At 37.6% G+C, this 16023-nt stretch overlaps 1 protein-coding gene across 6 annotated transcripts in view; it reads right to left on the reverse strand.

Annotated features, from left to right (window-relative positions):
* Nucleotides 1–16023, reverse strand: part of Prim2 (DNA primase subunit 2) — a 243906-nt gene that overhangs the window by 86866 nt on the left and 141017 nt on the right. For all 6 annotated transcript variants that reach the window (XM_074081821.1, XM_020160848.2, XM_020160844.2 and 3 more), the window contains one exon: nt 93–160. In XM_074081821.1, the coding sequence (XP_073937922.1) occupies nt 93–160 (68 nt within the window). The remainder of the gene's footprint in view (nt 1–92; nt 161–16023) is intronic.

The following is a 16023-nucleotide window of genomic DNA, read 5'->3' on the forward strand; positions in this document are numbered from 1 at the left end:
AAAGTTTATAGTAACTAGAGGCATTTTAACACAATTTACCTACTTAGCCACACATGCATTTAAAAACAAACAAGGCCGTGCCTTCCTGTTACCTGAGGTGGCTGAGCAGAGGCTGAAGTCTCTCATCTGACTGCACAGCGGGCAAGGACCTAGCTGTTAACTGAAAACAAAGATGGCAGTTAGTAAACACAGCAAGGGCAAACGCTTAAGAGTTATGAATCTTAAATGCAAAATGGGCGAGAGGAAGCAGACATGGAGGCAAGTACTCAAAATGTAAGGAAATGTTTCTCTTTTTTAAATCAGGAAATTCTACGAGACCAAAGCTAAGTGCATGGCTCTGACGACACTGGGTCTAGAACGTAAGAGAAAAAGGAAGCAAAACAAAAAATAAGCGGGAGTGCCCTTCTACATTCATGAAAAAGTCTCTACTCATTAACATGCTATCTTTGTAAATGAAAATGGAAAAACTTCTAAATGTTAAAACCTTACAGTACTGAATCCTAAGATAATGATGAAAGTGAAAAGGGCTTTCACTGATGGCTGTGGTTATACACACACAAGTCCATCATGTCTTTATTTTAACAAGCACATTATTTTAAGAAACCACACACATCTTTTAAGTACTCAAAAGTGACTCAAAGTATTTAATATTCAAATATGACCTCAAAGTGAACCAGGAAGTAAAAAGTGAGGGCCAAAGTCTTTCCGTTAAGTATTATGCATCAAGCCGACAGTATATTGCATAAATATGAAATTCTGATTTATTTTACTACAATAACAGTAATTTCTTTTCTATGGTACTGGGGAATGAACTCAGGAGCTCACACTTGCCAGAAAATGCTCTACCTCTTGAGCCCACCCCCAGCCTGATGTTTCTATTTATCTCCATTTTCTTTTCTGTTCTTAAGAACATGCTCTTATATATGAATTTGTCCCAAAGAACTTAAATCCATTCATCCAAAGCAATCAGATAACTTGAAGTAAACTTAAAACAATAAAAATGAAAAGATAAACATCTTCTGGATTCAATTCTGAATTAAATCAGTATAGTTCTTATAATAACAAATCACTTAATAGTTCACAAAAGAGAACCTTAAGACAAGTAATCCGGGAAGTGGCTGGAAAGGGGGTAGAAGTATGAATATGGTGCAAACACTGTGAACACATGTATGTACGTGCAAAAATGGTATCTGTTGAAACTTTCCCAAAAACGGGAGGAGAGGAAGGGAAGATAAAGGAGAATGATAGAGGGGGTGACTTCAAGCATAATATGTGTGATACATTGTTAAGAACAATTGGAAATGCCACAATGTACTCTCTCCCAGCACAACAATAAAAGAAAAAAAGAAATAAACGTCTTAAACTTGAAGTTCAGGAAAAAAAAAAAAAGACAAGTAACAAAGTGAATGATATCCTTTGGTATTATATAGGGTATCCTTGATCTAATGTTTTCATATATTAAGATTTCCTGAAAATGGAAAACAGACATCCAAAAAATGCAGTATTTATATGTACAAATCAAAACAGAACTATCATTTTTAAATATCTATTATATTTAAGAAATTCACCAAAATGAATTGTTTCACCAGTTGTTTTTATTACATTATATCTAATACTAACAAACTGTTCTAATTCTGTATAAGAGTCAGCACATATCCAATGTTATTAATTTAAAATACCATGCTGCAAGACAATTAGCACACTTCAATTTCAGCACAACAGACTTAGTAGACCTTCAGAAATCTTAAGTCTAGTATTTTATAACATGCTTTCGTGAAGGTTAATTTTTTCAACTTCTTGTGTCAAGCTACACAGGATGATTTCTAAGTAAGAACAACAGGAACGTCTCAGTAACTGTTCATTCCATATAGGAAGTTTTCTCAGCTCTACCCATCCATCTTAGCCTCAGCCTTCACCTCCACTCACGGTTTCTGCCTCCATTCTTGCTTCTTCTCTAACTTATTCCCTACTAAGGGTCAGAGTAAAATTTCCAAATTGAAAGTTAACCTCTCCCCTAATTAAGATTCCCTCAGGCTCTTATGCTAAAGTTATTGTAGTGGTCCTTCACTGAACATTTCTTAAAATTTTCTTTTTTGGACCACATCACTGAAATCTCAGGCACAAAATGACTGAATACAGTGCTTGCAGAATCCACAAGACACAACAGGGGAGCACGAGGTATAAATCTGCCATAGCTACCGCTTCTGGAACACATGTACTCAATGATTTGAGTCCCTCCCCACCTCCAACTTATTTTCTAGTTTGAATCACTAGGAAGAATGATTCCTAAACCAGAGGTCGATGTGCTGAGTAAAAAGTTTTCCAAAGGTCTTGCTTTCAAGTTTTAAAACGATTAGTATTTTCAAAAACAGTACATCGCTTCATGTTAAGGGGATGAGGAAATAAAGCTATTCTGAAACCCTTTAAAGGAGCAAACACATATCCTGATCTCTTGTTGGCAGCCACAGTCTTCATTCCAGAGACTACTTGCTCTACTGTTTCTTTTGAAATTTCTGTCTAAGTTGTTGTAGTCACCACTCAACATCCATTCCACCAGGGTGCCCTGCATCTCTAGTGAAGGCAACATAACAGATACTTGATAAATATTTATTTTAAAAAAGTGTAAAAAATCCAAGAACTTGCGACTGATTCCATTAACTGATGAAAACAAAAGTATGCCTCTATCTACATTTCATAAAGCTTTTCAAATTCCAGCTTTGAGCAAAATTAAGTATAAGTCAAAACCAAACTAAATCACAATTATCAGCCTTTCAAAAAAGCAAGATTTTTACAGTTAGATATTTTAAACCTTGAATGAATACCTATCTAGGTAAAACAGATTTTGGATGCTAACTTTTTTATAGAAAACACACCACCACCCTTGACATGAAAACCATTAAGAATGAAAGAGAAAGAAGATCTATCAGTTTACATCTGTAAAATGTGGATGGATTGTTGAGTTATGGTTATTTCATGGGCACCACTATAAAAGTTGGCATAATTCATGACTTCTTAATATTGTTTAGCGGTTAGAATTAAGATATCTTCTCATTTCTAAAACTGTATCTAGTACATAGAATTAGCTAACACAGTTTGTGGTGTTTTTAGACAAGCATAAGAAGTTACTGATTCATAAATAAATCTTATTGTAAACATTGGTATCATTCAGTAAAGCTTGCATTTTGACAGATATTTGGGTTCAAAAAATGTGATTTACCAACTAATCCCCCTCCTTTAATTGCCAATAAATATCACATAGATTCTAAGTAACAAGAAGCAAAAGAAAATCTGGTCCTAGTTGGTCATTTTACACAAGAAGAAATGGCTCGGTGTTGCCATGCATGCACACAGATCTGGCCATGCAGCGTACCAATTCAGAGCCACACATGGAATGTGAGCAGGAAGGAGCCTTTGCCTGGTCCCACAGTGTTTCTGTACCCTCTCAGTCCCTCACCTCTCAAAACTGTACCTTCAAGGTTCACTTCATCCATGGACTTTCAGTCTTGAAGATTACCAAAGTTTTGTATGAAAGGTCCCTTCCCATCATTTGGGATTTGGCAGAAGTGTCATTTCCTAACCAAGGCCTCTCCTAACCGCCCAGGAAAGCAGCACTCTCCCCACCCCAAGGTATTTTATTATTCAGGTATCTCGTAACACTCAACATCACTGAACATTACTTATTTATTAATTTTTTCACTTGTGCCTTCCTCCCCCCACAATAATATAAGCCCTATTGAGGTAGGAATCTGTTCTCTCTTGCCTGCTCTTCCTCCCACTGCTTAGGACAGCGTATGATGTGGTATGAAGTAGGTATGTGCTCCACAACACCACTCTCAAATATTTAAAACAGAGGTTTGAGTTCAGGATGGTCTGCCCCAGCCACTGGTCTTTTGGTCTTAAGTTTCTCATGTCTTCATTAGTGAGTATGACCTATCAATTAGAGATAGGCTGGCTAAGTGGAATGTCTAAACTCCTTTTTTTAAAGGAAGAACAAGTGACACACACTTGAAACTGTGCCTCTCTGGTTCAAAGGAAACAGGTAGCCCAAAACTAACAGTCCAAAATTCAAATTAATGATCTACTATAAATGTAGCATGAGTTTATCTGAGTACAAATAAACTCAAAATATGGGTGTACTACATTGGAGGCACTACAAAAAAAAATAACCAGGACACAGTTCTCTCCTTCTAATCTAAATATTTCTGGTTTGGGTGAGAGGGTTTTTGGTCACTAGAAGATGCCTACAAATAAAGCAGAAATATTAACTGAAGATATATTTTTCCAAATATTACTAAAAAGTTTAAATACACAAAGATAAAAGTATTTTATAATGAATACTCATTAAAAAAAAAAAACACCCAAATCTGCCAAGACTGAACCTACTGCAGAACTTCATAGAAAGTGAACAAGGAGCAATAAATAACATTGTGACCACTCAAATTAGACTCCTGAGAACAAGGTTATTGCCAGGTATTGAGGGGGTGGGGGGGAGAGAGGGAGGGGGTGGAGTGGGTGGTAAGGGAGGGGGTGGAGTGGGTGGTAAGGGAGGGGGTGGGGGCAGGGGGGATAAATGACCCAAGCATTGTATGCACATATGAATAATAAAACAATGAAAAAAAGAATAATTTGGGGAATTATGCACTCTAGTAAAGAGGACTTTTTAAAGTTTTAGGGTGGGATGCAATTTTGGCTCCATGTGGGGAAAGCAAGAAGAAATGGGAGTAGGAATGACAGAGGTTTGATTTTATTAGTGATATTCTCTTCCTTTCCTAAGTTGAAGCAAACACAACAATGCCAACCACAGCTTAATTACTGAGGTAAGTGCATGGGTGCATTATGTACTATTCTGCATATGATTCTGTGTGAAACAGTTTGAAAGAGGAAGGGGAAAAGGGAAGAAGGGAAGACAGACTGCTTGTCCAGCAGTATGAGAAATGGCTTGAGGTTGACCAGGTAAGATCACTTGAGAGGAAGGATAACACATGGAATACCTGGAGACGCAAGATGAAGAACCAAATTGGGTCATCAACGACAGTGTGAGAAAGGAAGACACGAGTATAAGAAACATGAACGAGGTATATACCATAGAACCTTTGAGGCACCATAAAGGTAGTGCTAAGAAGGACGTTTGTAACCATGAGTACCTTTGTTAAAAAAAAATCAGAGATCTCAAATAACCAAATAATGCATCTCAAGCTTTTAGAAAATCAAGAACACACCAAACCCAAAAGCAGTAGAGGAAAAAAAAAATAAAGATCAGGGCAAAATTTAACAAAATGAAAACTAAAAGAATATAAGGAATTAAAGTATTGGCTCTTTGAAAATATAAACAAGATTGACAAACCCTTAGTCAAACGAACCAAAAGAAAGAAGATGACCCAAATTAACAAAATTAGATGGTAAAGAACACCACAATAAACAGCAATGAAATTTAGGATCATTAGGAAATTTTCAAGAATTTTTATTCTACTACACTAGAAAATCTAGAAGAAAACAAACTTCTGGATGACTTTAAAAAATTGAACAAGGAGGATATAAACCATGTAAACAGATCTAGAATAAGAAATGAAAATGAAGCAGCAATAAAAAGTCTCCAACAAAGAAATGGCCAGGACTATATGTGTCACTGTTGAGTCTTTAAATAGTGAGACGACTGCTCCTCATGATCCTCAAATTACTTCATGGAATAGAAAGGGAAGGGATGCTACCAAACTTATTCCATGACGCCAACAGTACCATGATACCAAAACCAAATAAAAGACACGACAAGAAGAAGATTAAGAGACCAAGTTCCTTGATAAACACAGGTGCAAAAAATTCTCAATAAAATACCTGCAAAGCTACTTCAACAACACATTGAAAGGATCATACGCCACATCAAGTTGGTTTCATTCCAAGGATGCAAGAATGGTTCAATATAGGAAAATCAGTAGATGTAATATAGCACATAAGCAAAATAAAGGACAAAATCACATGATCACCTCAACTGATGCAGAAAGGCCTTTGACAAAATTTAATATTCCTTCATGATAAAAGCCCTAAAAAACAAGGAATAAAAGGAACATACCCCAAAATAATAAAGGCTATTATCTGAGAAACCTATAGACAACACTGTAGTAAATATTTCAGGAAAACCTGAAACCATTTCCTCTAAAGTGGGGACAAAACAGAGGTGTCCATTCACTCTATTCTTTTTTTTTTTTTGGTGGTACTAAGGTATGAACTCAGGATCTCAGACTTGCTGGGCAGGTGTTCTACCACTTGAGCCACGCCTCTAGCCCCCACTCCACTCTTATTTTAGTAACTGCTTGAATTCATAGCCAGAGCAGTAAGGCAGGAAGAAGAAATAAAATAAAAGGGAAACAAATAGGAAAGGAATAAGTCAAATTATTCTTACTTGCAGAAGATATGATCACACTATACGTAAAAGACCCTAAAGACTCTACCAAAAACCCTCTTAGGTCTGATAAACCCGTTTGGCAAAGTAACAGGATACAAAACTCAACATATAAAAATCAGTAGCTTTTCTACATATTGATAATGAACAGGCTGAAAAAAAATCAAGAAAACAATTCCATTCACAATAGCCTCAAAAAAAAAATTAAATACCTAAGTATGAACTTAACAAAGAAGGTGAATGACCTCTGCAATGAAAGCTACAAACCACTTAAGAAAGAAACTGAAGACAATAGAAGATGGAAAGACCTCCCATTTCATGGATCAGCAGAATTAATATTGTGAAAATGGCTCTACCACAGAAAGCAATGTACAGATTCAGTGCAATCCCCATAAAAGTTTTAATGTCATTCTTCACAGAAATAGAAAAATCAATTGTAAAATTGATTTTTGGAGCACAAAAGACTCCAAAAAGCCAAATAAATCCTGATCAAAAAATAATTCTGGAGGTATCACAATTCTTACTTCAGATTACACTACAGAGACATAATAACAAAAACAGCATGATACTGGCACAAAAACAGACACATATACCAATGGAATAGAAAAGCAGACCTAGAAATAAACCCATATAACCACAGCCATCTGATTTTTTGACAAAGGTGCCAAAAACATGTTGGAGAAAAGAAAGTCTCTTTAACAAATGATGTTGAGAAAACTAAATATTCACATGTAGAAGACTGAAACTGAACCCTTATCTCTCCCCTTGTACAAAAATCAATTCCAAATGGATCAAAGACCTTCATATAAGCCTGAGGTTTGAGATGGCTAGAGGGAAACAATGAACTTAAAGACATAGGCATCAGAATGGCTTTCTGAATAGGACTCCTACAGCTCAAGAAATAAGAGCAAGAACTGATAAAGTGACACTGCATAAAAGTTTCTGCACACCAAGGAAGACAATTACCTGAATGAAGACAGCCTAAGAATGAGAAAAATCTTTGCCAGCCAGTCATCAAACAACAGCTTAATATCCAGAATATATAAAGAACTCAAAAACTTAAACACCAAAAGAACATAATCCAATTAATAGGCAAATGAACTGAACACAGCTCTCAAAAGAAGTGCAAATGGCCAGTAAACACATGAAGAAACGTTCAACATCCTTAGTCATAAAGGAAATGCAAGTAAAAATGACACAGATTCCATCTCACTCCAGTCAGAAAGGCTGTGGACAAATGCTGTCAAGGATTGTGGGGTGGTGGGGAGGGCCCTTATATACCGTTGGAGAGAATGTAAATTAGCATAGCCATCATGGAGGTCAGTATGGAGGTTCCTCAAGAAACTAAAAATAGAACTACTGTATGATCCTGCCATATCACTCCTGGGCATTTATTCGAGGAATATAAGTCAGCGTACAATAGAGATATCTTCAAATCCAGGTTTATGGCAGCACTATCCGTAATATCCAAATTATACAATCAGCCTAGGTATCCATCCACTGACCCTAACTGCACCCCCCAAAAAGATAATGTGATATATATACACACAATGCAAGTATTATTTAGCCATAAAGGAGAATGAAATTATACCCTTTGCAGGAAAATGATGGAACGGATAATCATCATGTTAAGTGAAATAAGCCAGACTGAGAAACACAAATATCTCATGTTCTCTCTCATATGTGAATCTAAACCTTAAAAAAAAAAACAATAAAAAAGAATGACATGAATATAAAGTTAAAACACGAGGACTGTTTGGAGGTGGGGACCAGTAGCGGGGGAAGGTGTAAGGAGAGGGTGAAGTGGCAGTGAGTAGGATGGAAGTTCTTCATATGCATGTATGAAAATAGATTAATGAAACCTGTCAAAATTGCTTTAAAAGGAGTGGGAGGGGAATAAGAAATAGTAACAGGGGTGAATTTTATCCAGGTACACTGAATGCATGTATGGAAAAATCACAATGAAATCTCTTTTTATAATTAGTATATTGAGAGAGAGAAAGAGAAACCACCAGCTGCCTAAGTCTTCCCATACTGTATATTCAAGCATATGTCCAGCTGTCATTGCTTAGGAGGAATTTATTAGACATTTGTGTTGAGAGGTCATTCTGTAGGGAAAAGAGCATTAACTTTATTTCCCGTGGCTAGGTCCACAGCTGACAGCCCTATAACCAAGGACCAGATTAACAAGACAACATCATATACATTTACTTAAGCTTGCATGCCTTTAGCAATTAAAACTCAAAGAAACTGGAAACCTCTGCATTTTCATGGGCAGCTGTGCAAAAGTTCCTGTGGAGGACAAGAAGATCTGATCTAAGGGTGACAAATTGAGGGGGACTTAGAAAGGCCTGTTTGTTTTAGTTCTTCTCTTTGTCTCTTATCTGAAGACTCAGATATCTGTGTTCAGATAAGAACATTCCTTTCCTAGGGAAGTGGGGAGACTGGGTGAGAAGATGAGAGTGACCTTCCTACTTCTGTGGTTTCCCCAAATTCCAAGGTGCTACCCTTCAAGAAACAGTGCAGGATTGATTGCTAAAGTCTGCTGTTTATAAGGAATGGGAGATTGGAGATATCTGTCAGGGATTTGCTGCCCTTATCTGGATCAAAATAATAAGAGAAACAAGGAATTTTGTCAGTAGACATAAAAGCTTAGTAACACTGGGCACCAGTGGTTCACAACTGTAATCCTAGCTACTCAGGAGGCAGAGATCAGGAGGATCACAGTTCGAAGCCAGCCTGGGCAAATAGTTCCATGAGACCCTATCTTAAAAAACCCTTCACAAAAAAAGGGCTGGTGGAGTTGTGGCAGGAAAGCAGGGAGGAAGAAGGGAGATAATGAGTGCAACAGTGAAACAAAACAAACAAACAAAAAAACTGGATTTGAGGAATGTCACCTGAGGTGAGGCCAGAAAAAGGTCACCTCACCCCAGAGGTTAAAATGGCCAACGAAACAGTATGTGACCATGGGTGGGACAAGTTGTACCCCCATTTCTGTAACCCGCTCTCAATGGTATGTAAGGAAAGCCCCCTTTGCTCTTGGGGCTCAGCCTTTGGATGTGAATCTGCTGAGATGCTACAGGCCTGTTTAATAAACTTGCTTCCCAAAAGTCTTGGTGCCCATCCCTCTGTCTCACCCTCCTGCAAAAGAGCGGCTCAGTACCTCAAAAAAACAAAACAACAAAAAAAAAATCTTAGTAACACTGATTGAAAGCAATTACAGATTTATTGGGGAGAACACAACCAGCACGCCCTTTTGATTTAACTCTTCTGCTTCACACCTGGAATAAGTGAACTCAGCTTGTGAGAAAGTGTCCCAAGGCAAGCACCCTGCCTGCGGCTGTGAGCTGAATGTTGCTCTCAAAACCCTGACAGAGACTGCTGTCAGTCAGTTGGTATTTTGCAGCAGATTTTTTTAAAGGGACATGATTTTCTTTCACAAATTATGGGCACGAAGGGAGGGAACAGGAATAAACGAGGCAGTAAATACACACGAGGTGGTAAAGACATGGACAAATACAGTAAGTAGTTCTTAAAGTCAACAGACATTTTGAAAATAAAGGTGGTGCAATCCCTTGAAAATGAAGAACAAAAGGGTGGCTTTATCTTAAAATAATAAATCCCTTCTCTCTGAACCATTCACCCAACACTGGCTAAATTAAAACACATAAAAATGACAAGAAAAAAAATGCTCACTAGGAAAATATTGCTCAATTTCGTTCTCTGGTGTTTTCACCCTCTACGACTCACTCTTGCTTCCTAACAGAGCTCAAGAGGAATGACAATATCCACCATTATCAAAGTTGCACCTTAAAAGCAAGCCAAGGTAGTAATAAGCACAAGTTAGGCACCTTGTTTTCAAGTAATACTGTTCTACTCAAATAAGCAGATAGTGTTCTCTTTGAGCAACAGTCAGGGCAGTGGCATTTATGTGTATTTACAAATGACACAGAATCAAATTTAATTTTTAAGTGAAAAACAAATAGGACATATTTTTCAAAATAGCTCTATATTTTTATTTCATACAGGATCTGAGATGTCCCCACCATATCACACCTTCCTAAGAGTACCCACTGGAGGTCTAGAAGCCAACTCTCTTCTATTAAAGATACATAGAGGATGCTTATGTGGACACTCTAAAAGATACACGATTTATATGCAGTTTTTTGAAAGCAAAAGGCAACAATTTTTTAAACAGACCTCACAGTCACAAAGGATATAGATAGCTGTAGAAGAACAGGTTGTTCAACAGAACTATCACTTTTATTACTGGGACCAAGGCAGATGTCAAATAAAATTAACTTTTACAAGCAGCTGCTCTGTTAACTTTGTTGATCTGAACAACAGAAAATCCTGTGTCTTTCTGAACTATGTTTTCTTGTAATGGTGACAGATCCCAATTACAAACCCCAAACTGTGAAATTTCCCATTACATCCCCTCTTGCTCTTGGAACCAAGCTTGCTCTGCAGTTTCCGGCTCTCCCTTGGCAGGCTGGGCTGCAGCTCATTACCACAGTCTAGTGTGCAGGTGTCTCCAGAATTTTCTGGTTCTCACAGGGCCCTTGCACACATTATCTTATTTGATCTACACAACAGAGGTGGTTCATCAGTATAATGCTTCGGTAAATGGAAATGTCTTTATTGGGTGGCCACAAATAGGATTTTCAACATGAAAGCTCTGAAAGCCAACAAGCGACCTTGCCAATCGAAATGTACAGATTCTGTGTGAGCTCTAAACATGCCAAGTCATTTAATTTCCAAAGAATATTAAACAGTGCAGAGTTAGCAGGATATTTCCAGCTCAGGAAGAAGAGCTGAAGGGAGGAAACCTGGGGACAGTGCAAGCAGATCTCCCAGTGTTGGCTTTTCATCATGAAACCTGAGTGTGAGAAGAAGCTTGTTACTCAAAGCTAACCTAAGCAACTTACTGATGTTCTACATCATTTAGAAAATGTAAAACAACTGCTTAAGTAAGAAAAGCAAGGCATTAAAAGAAAAGCAGTGATACACGCACACGAATCATTTTACTTCTAGAATACCCTGAAACTCTGGTTTAGAATTCCTAAGTTATTGTAAGCATCTACACAAGGAGACTTTTCATTTAAAAAAGGTATATGTGGTGGAGGGGGTAAAAATGGGGGGAATCTGGCGAGTAGAATTCAACTAATTTTGGATTTTACATTGGCAATCACAAGATTGAACTGTCAACCTTTTGTTTGGCCCTCACAGAATAAGGGTGCAGCAATGCAGTGAGGGTTCCGGTGTTTTTACCACATTCAGGTTCCCCTGCTAGAAGTTGTGTAGAGTCTAATCCTCACAGTATTACAGTACTGTGATACTATCTGAAACAGGTCCACCAAAGGCACCTGAACCTCCAAGGAGAGTAAACAGGTGACTTTTACGTCCTAATCCTCAACAGCATTACTCTCCTGAAGTTATCTTCAAAAAGTGGATGAAGTTTGCATCTGCTTCTAGAACACATTCTTCTCCATTTTACTATAAAAATACTGTTGAATAATTTTGCTAGAGTAAAAGATCACCTCTGCCATCATTACCTACAGCTTTATATACTTACACTCTAGTATATTTTGCCCCATATATTTGGCTGTCTTATTACTTTATTGCTCTTTATGGCCCCCAAAAGAAAGTGTCTTCTGATACTCTGGGGCTGAGGTTAGCAGAGACCACCTGAGTCTCAGTAAATTTCCCATTTACCCCAATTACGGGGACAGGGATTTGACATTTGCTTCAGGCATAAGTCTTCATATACAAACTAACAAGCATGTAAATTTCTAGACTTGTTCACTGTAAATGTGTGAGGCACCAACAGAAGTTCCTTTTTCACTATTACTGCATTTTCATTCGTCATTTCTGTCCCATAGAATGTCTACATGATACTTACCTAAATATACGTTTGCCAGCTTCTTAACATTGAAATAAATTTTTTAAAACAACTTATCTGAGTTTTCTAGAAGCAAACTATTCCTTAAGCATGAATCTTGAGCAAAATCCTATTCTGAGGAAGCTTCTCATAAAATTCTTATATCTGCACATAAATTCTACTAGGCGCACCAGGGCTGCCAACTGTATCTGCTAGCAAATGTGTAAGAGTCTGACCAGACAGGACAGAGACCTTTGCGGAACACGCTGCTATCTTAGTCTGCAAAAATGGGAGACGTGTAAAGTGACCACTGCACAAGCAGTCTTATCGCTTCTCTAAGTACAACTAAACCATGTGTTGCTTGTGATTCTGGAACTTTAAACATGATCTGTTCTGTGCTACACTTAAATGTGTTCTTTATTAAATAATCTGACAGTGTCAAAGGATCCACAATTATATTTAATTACCAAAGTGAAGAGACACAGAAGAGAGACGTTATGTGTTCTGCACATCATTTTTTTTATAAGCCTCTTTTTCCTGACTGGGACTTTTACTAACATGTGGCGATGGGGGAGGACAATGCAGAGTGGGGCCAAGAGGGTGGGTAGCATTTTCATTAATGCCCCATGCAGATTACATGGTGACCTGCCATGTAGTGTAACACAGTTCTCTGCAATGCACTTTAAGGACTGACGACTCAGGTAATGAAACGCAAGTGATCAACAAGGAAACAGATTTCCATTTCCCCACAGCTAAACCTCAAAGCACTGCTCCAAATGTGCAATTAGGGAGGCCAGCCCCAAGTGGCTGACAACACACCTCTAATGTTTATGTTAACAGATGCTGCACAGAGTTCTCATTTGCCTGGCATGCAGCTACTTTTCCTTGCTTCTGTGATTTAATTTTCCCTGCTGTCTCAGAGCACAACAAAGTCGTCCCTCATAGAGACCTTGTCTCTGTAGATGGAGAAAGGCTTCTAGTTGAGTGTAACACAACCCAGTGGGTCTCCACATCTGACGCACAGTTTTTTCCTCTAACCAGAAACAATCAAATGTTGCGTAGCTATTGCATCGATTTGCTTTAGCTGAAATTTAATCTATTTTCTCTATCATGAAGTTGCCCTACAGTTTGTCTTCAAAGATAAAGAAGACTATTAGGTAATTCTGTTGCTCTATTAAAGAATTTCTATGTGTAGGCCCTTCTGAAACAGGAGCTTCTTAAAATATTTCACTGCCTTTCACATACACATACAGAAGCATGTTTTGACTACTAAGAAGCTTGTGATTAGTTATAAAAATTTTTCTGATTATACTTAAGTCAGAACAGGGAAAATAATTTCCCTCACAAGAACAAATATATAACCACCATTAGTTAAGAAATTAAAATAGAAAAGCATAACATTGCTACTGTGATAAAGACTAACACCACCATGTGGACCTGTCACCTCAGCAGTCTGATGGAATGTTAGAGGAGATGTGTTTTCCAAAAGCTCTTATTTCATCACAAATTTAGAGACAAGTCGTTTAAACATGAAGAAATACGAAGGAAAATGAAATAAACATATGTTGAATGTTCCACACACAAATCAGGATTCATCAAATTCTTTTTTCTTCTCTTTTAGTCTTCCTCTTTTTTCCCTTCACAGTTACAGATTGCAGGCTGAATAGACCTTAGCTAAAATACTTGAGATCATAAGAAGGTTTCAGATTTGGGGGGCGGGGTGGATTTTGGAATATTTGCATAGATTTTTATCAGTTGAACATTCCTAATCTGAAACTTTTGGAAATGCTGACATGATGCTCAAAATGTGAGACATTTTGGAGCATTCTGGATTTTGGACGCTCAGTCTATTTCACAGTAGTAACCGGTATCAAGTTTCAAATAGCATGTAATTGCTTCAAGAACACAGGCCCAAGTCCCTGAATTTAAGGTCTTGGCACCAATAAGATAATAGTTAATCAATTATCTGCTAATTCATGCCACCTAGTAAATAAAAATGACATGCATACGTATATATTTAAGTATGTATTTTTCTTACTCCTTTTTCCTTTCAGGTTGTGACCCTTTTCTGTTATTTTTTAGGTTAAATTCTATGGTAAAGAAGAGATAATTATCTGAAAAAAGATCCTTACCTGTTTGTTTATTTTTTTAATGTAGCAATAACAACAATGGCTGACTGCTCTGCTAACCCAAAATCATGAGCTTCTGTTTTACGGCTGGAAAAGACTCTTGCTGGTACAAAGTCCTGTCAGCAGATAGGTGCAGATTCCAGACCACCATGACGTACAATACCTGCATCTATCCACCCAGCCCAAAGGTCCAAAGGATGAAATGGAGAGTGGGGTAAAGTGTAGAGACACTTGCTGAAAAGCACATTTAGCAGATCATACTTGTAAAGCATACTTTGATATCAGAACAGCTAGTTGAGAGTTTTGAAAGACCTTGACATACATCTGACTGACTGCTTTCTGATGACATTATTTCATACTTTCTGGCACAGTAGTTTGATGGTGTTTGATGGATAACCAGACAAGCAAAGGACAAGTCTAAGCAATTGCCATCCTTTATATTTGACACCTTCATGTTTTATTATGTATCTTTGAAAAAGGGAGAGGAAACAAAAACCCATGGGCGACATTGTTCTGAAAGATCTCACCACACACAAAAAGCCCCAATTCTGTACTTTGAAGCAGCTCATGTTCCTGAAATAAAACGCATTTTACTGCAACTAAAGAATCAAGTTGTAAAACTGGGAGGAGAGGCCTGGGTTTGATTCCTAGCACTGCAAATAAATAAATAAACAAACTGGGAGACAGGAAGATTTGCATCATGCATCTCTTAAGTTTTGCTCTAATAAAATCCTTTGGATGAACTGGTCACAGAAACACCTGGACAAAAGCACGACATGCCAAATACAAACCCTGACTTTCCCCCTACTTCGTGCACATTAGTCAAATGTAAATAAATGAACAAAGGAGACTCTTCTACTAAGATGCTTCAACAACGGTCTCAAGTGAACTATCAAATAGTTCACAAAACTTTGATGTCAGCTACCAAAAACATAATTGTCACTATTGCTTTTATAAATGAAATTAACATTCCCTAAAAGTACAGTAGACATTTAATTAAAGAAACATCATAGTAAACCTACAGGTGGCAAGAGACTTAAGGAAACTGGTATTGCAACACAGACTGAGTTTCCACCAACATTTTAGTTTGGAATCAGAGAGATCATTTTTTGGCCCCCACATAAGAAAGAATGAAAACCTCATTTGCTAAAATGAACAAGAACAAATCTGAAAGATTGGACATTCAATGTTGTCCAAGTCAAGTCAGAGCTTCCTGTTAGACATCCCATCAGAACTACTTAGACTCACAAAATAAAAGCATAAAATCCAATCTCAGATATCCTGCAGATATTTGTATGTTAACACAACTCCTACCAGAACACTAGGGTAATCAAGTAACATCTTGCATCTTAGTTCTCCTCTATCTCATAAGCTGCAATGAGCAAACACAAGCATCACTAACTACAGGACCATCCGGCTCCAGCACTCTTAATAGAGTGTAAGTCTTCAAGCAGCTGTGAAGTGGCCCAACAATTCTAACACTGAACCATCATTAGCAGGAGGAAAGTACTGATAATGCCACTGAGTCTCTGAAATGTCGCAGGTCCAAACTGAGACACACTATAAAACACACGCCAAGTTTCAAAGACTTCATATAAAGATTTATAAGCCAGATC

The sequence above is a fragment of the Castor canadensis genome, chromosome 8 (genome assembly GCF_047511655.1).
Source record: "Castor canadensis chromosome 8, mCasCan1.hap1v2, whole genome shotgun sequence".
Classification (NCBI taxonomy): Eukaryota; Metazoa; Chordata; class Mammalia; order Rodentia; family Castoridae; genus Castor; species Castor canadensis.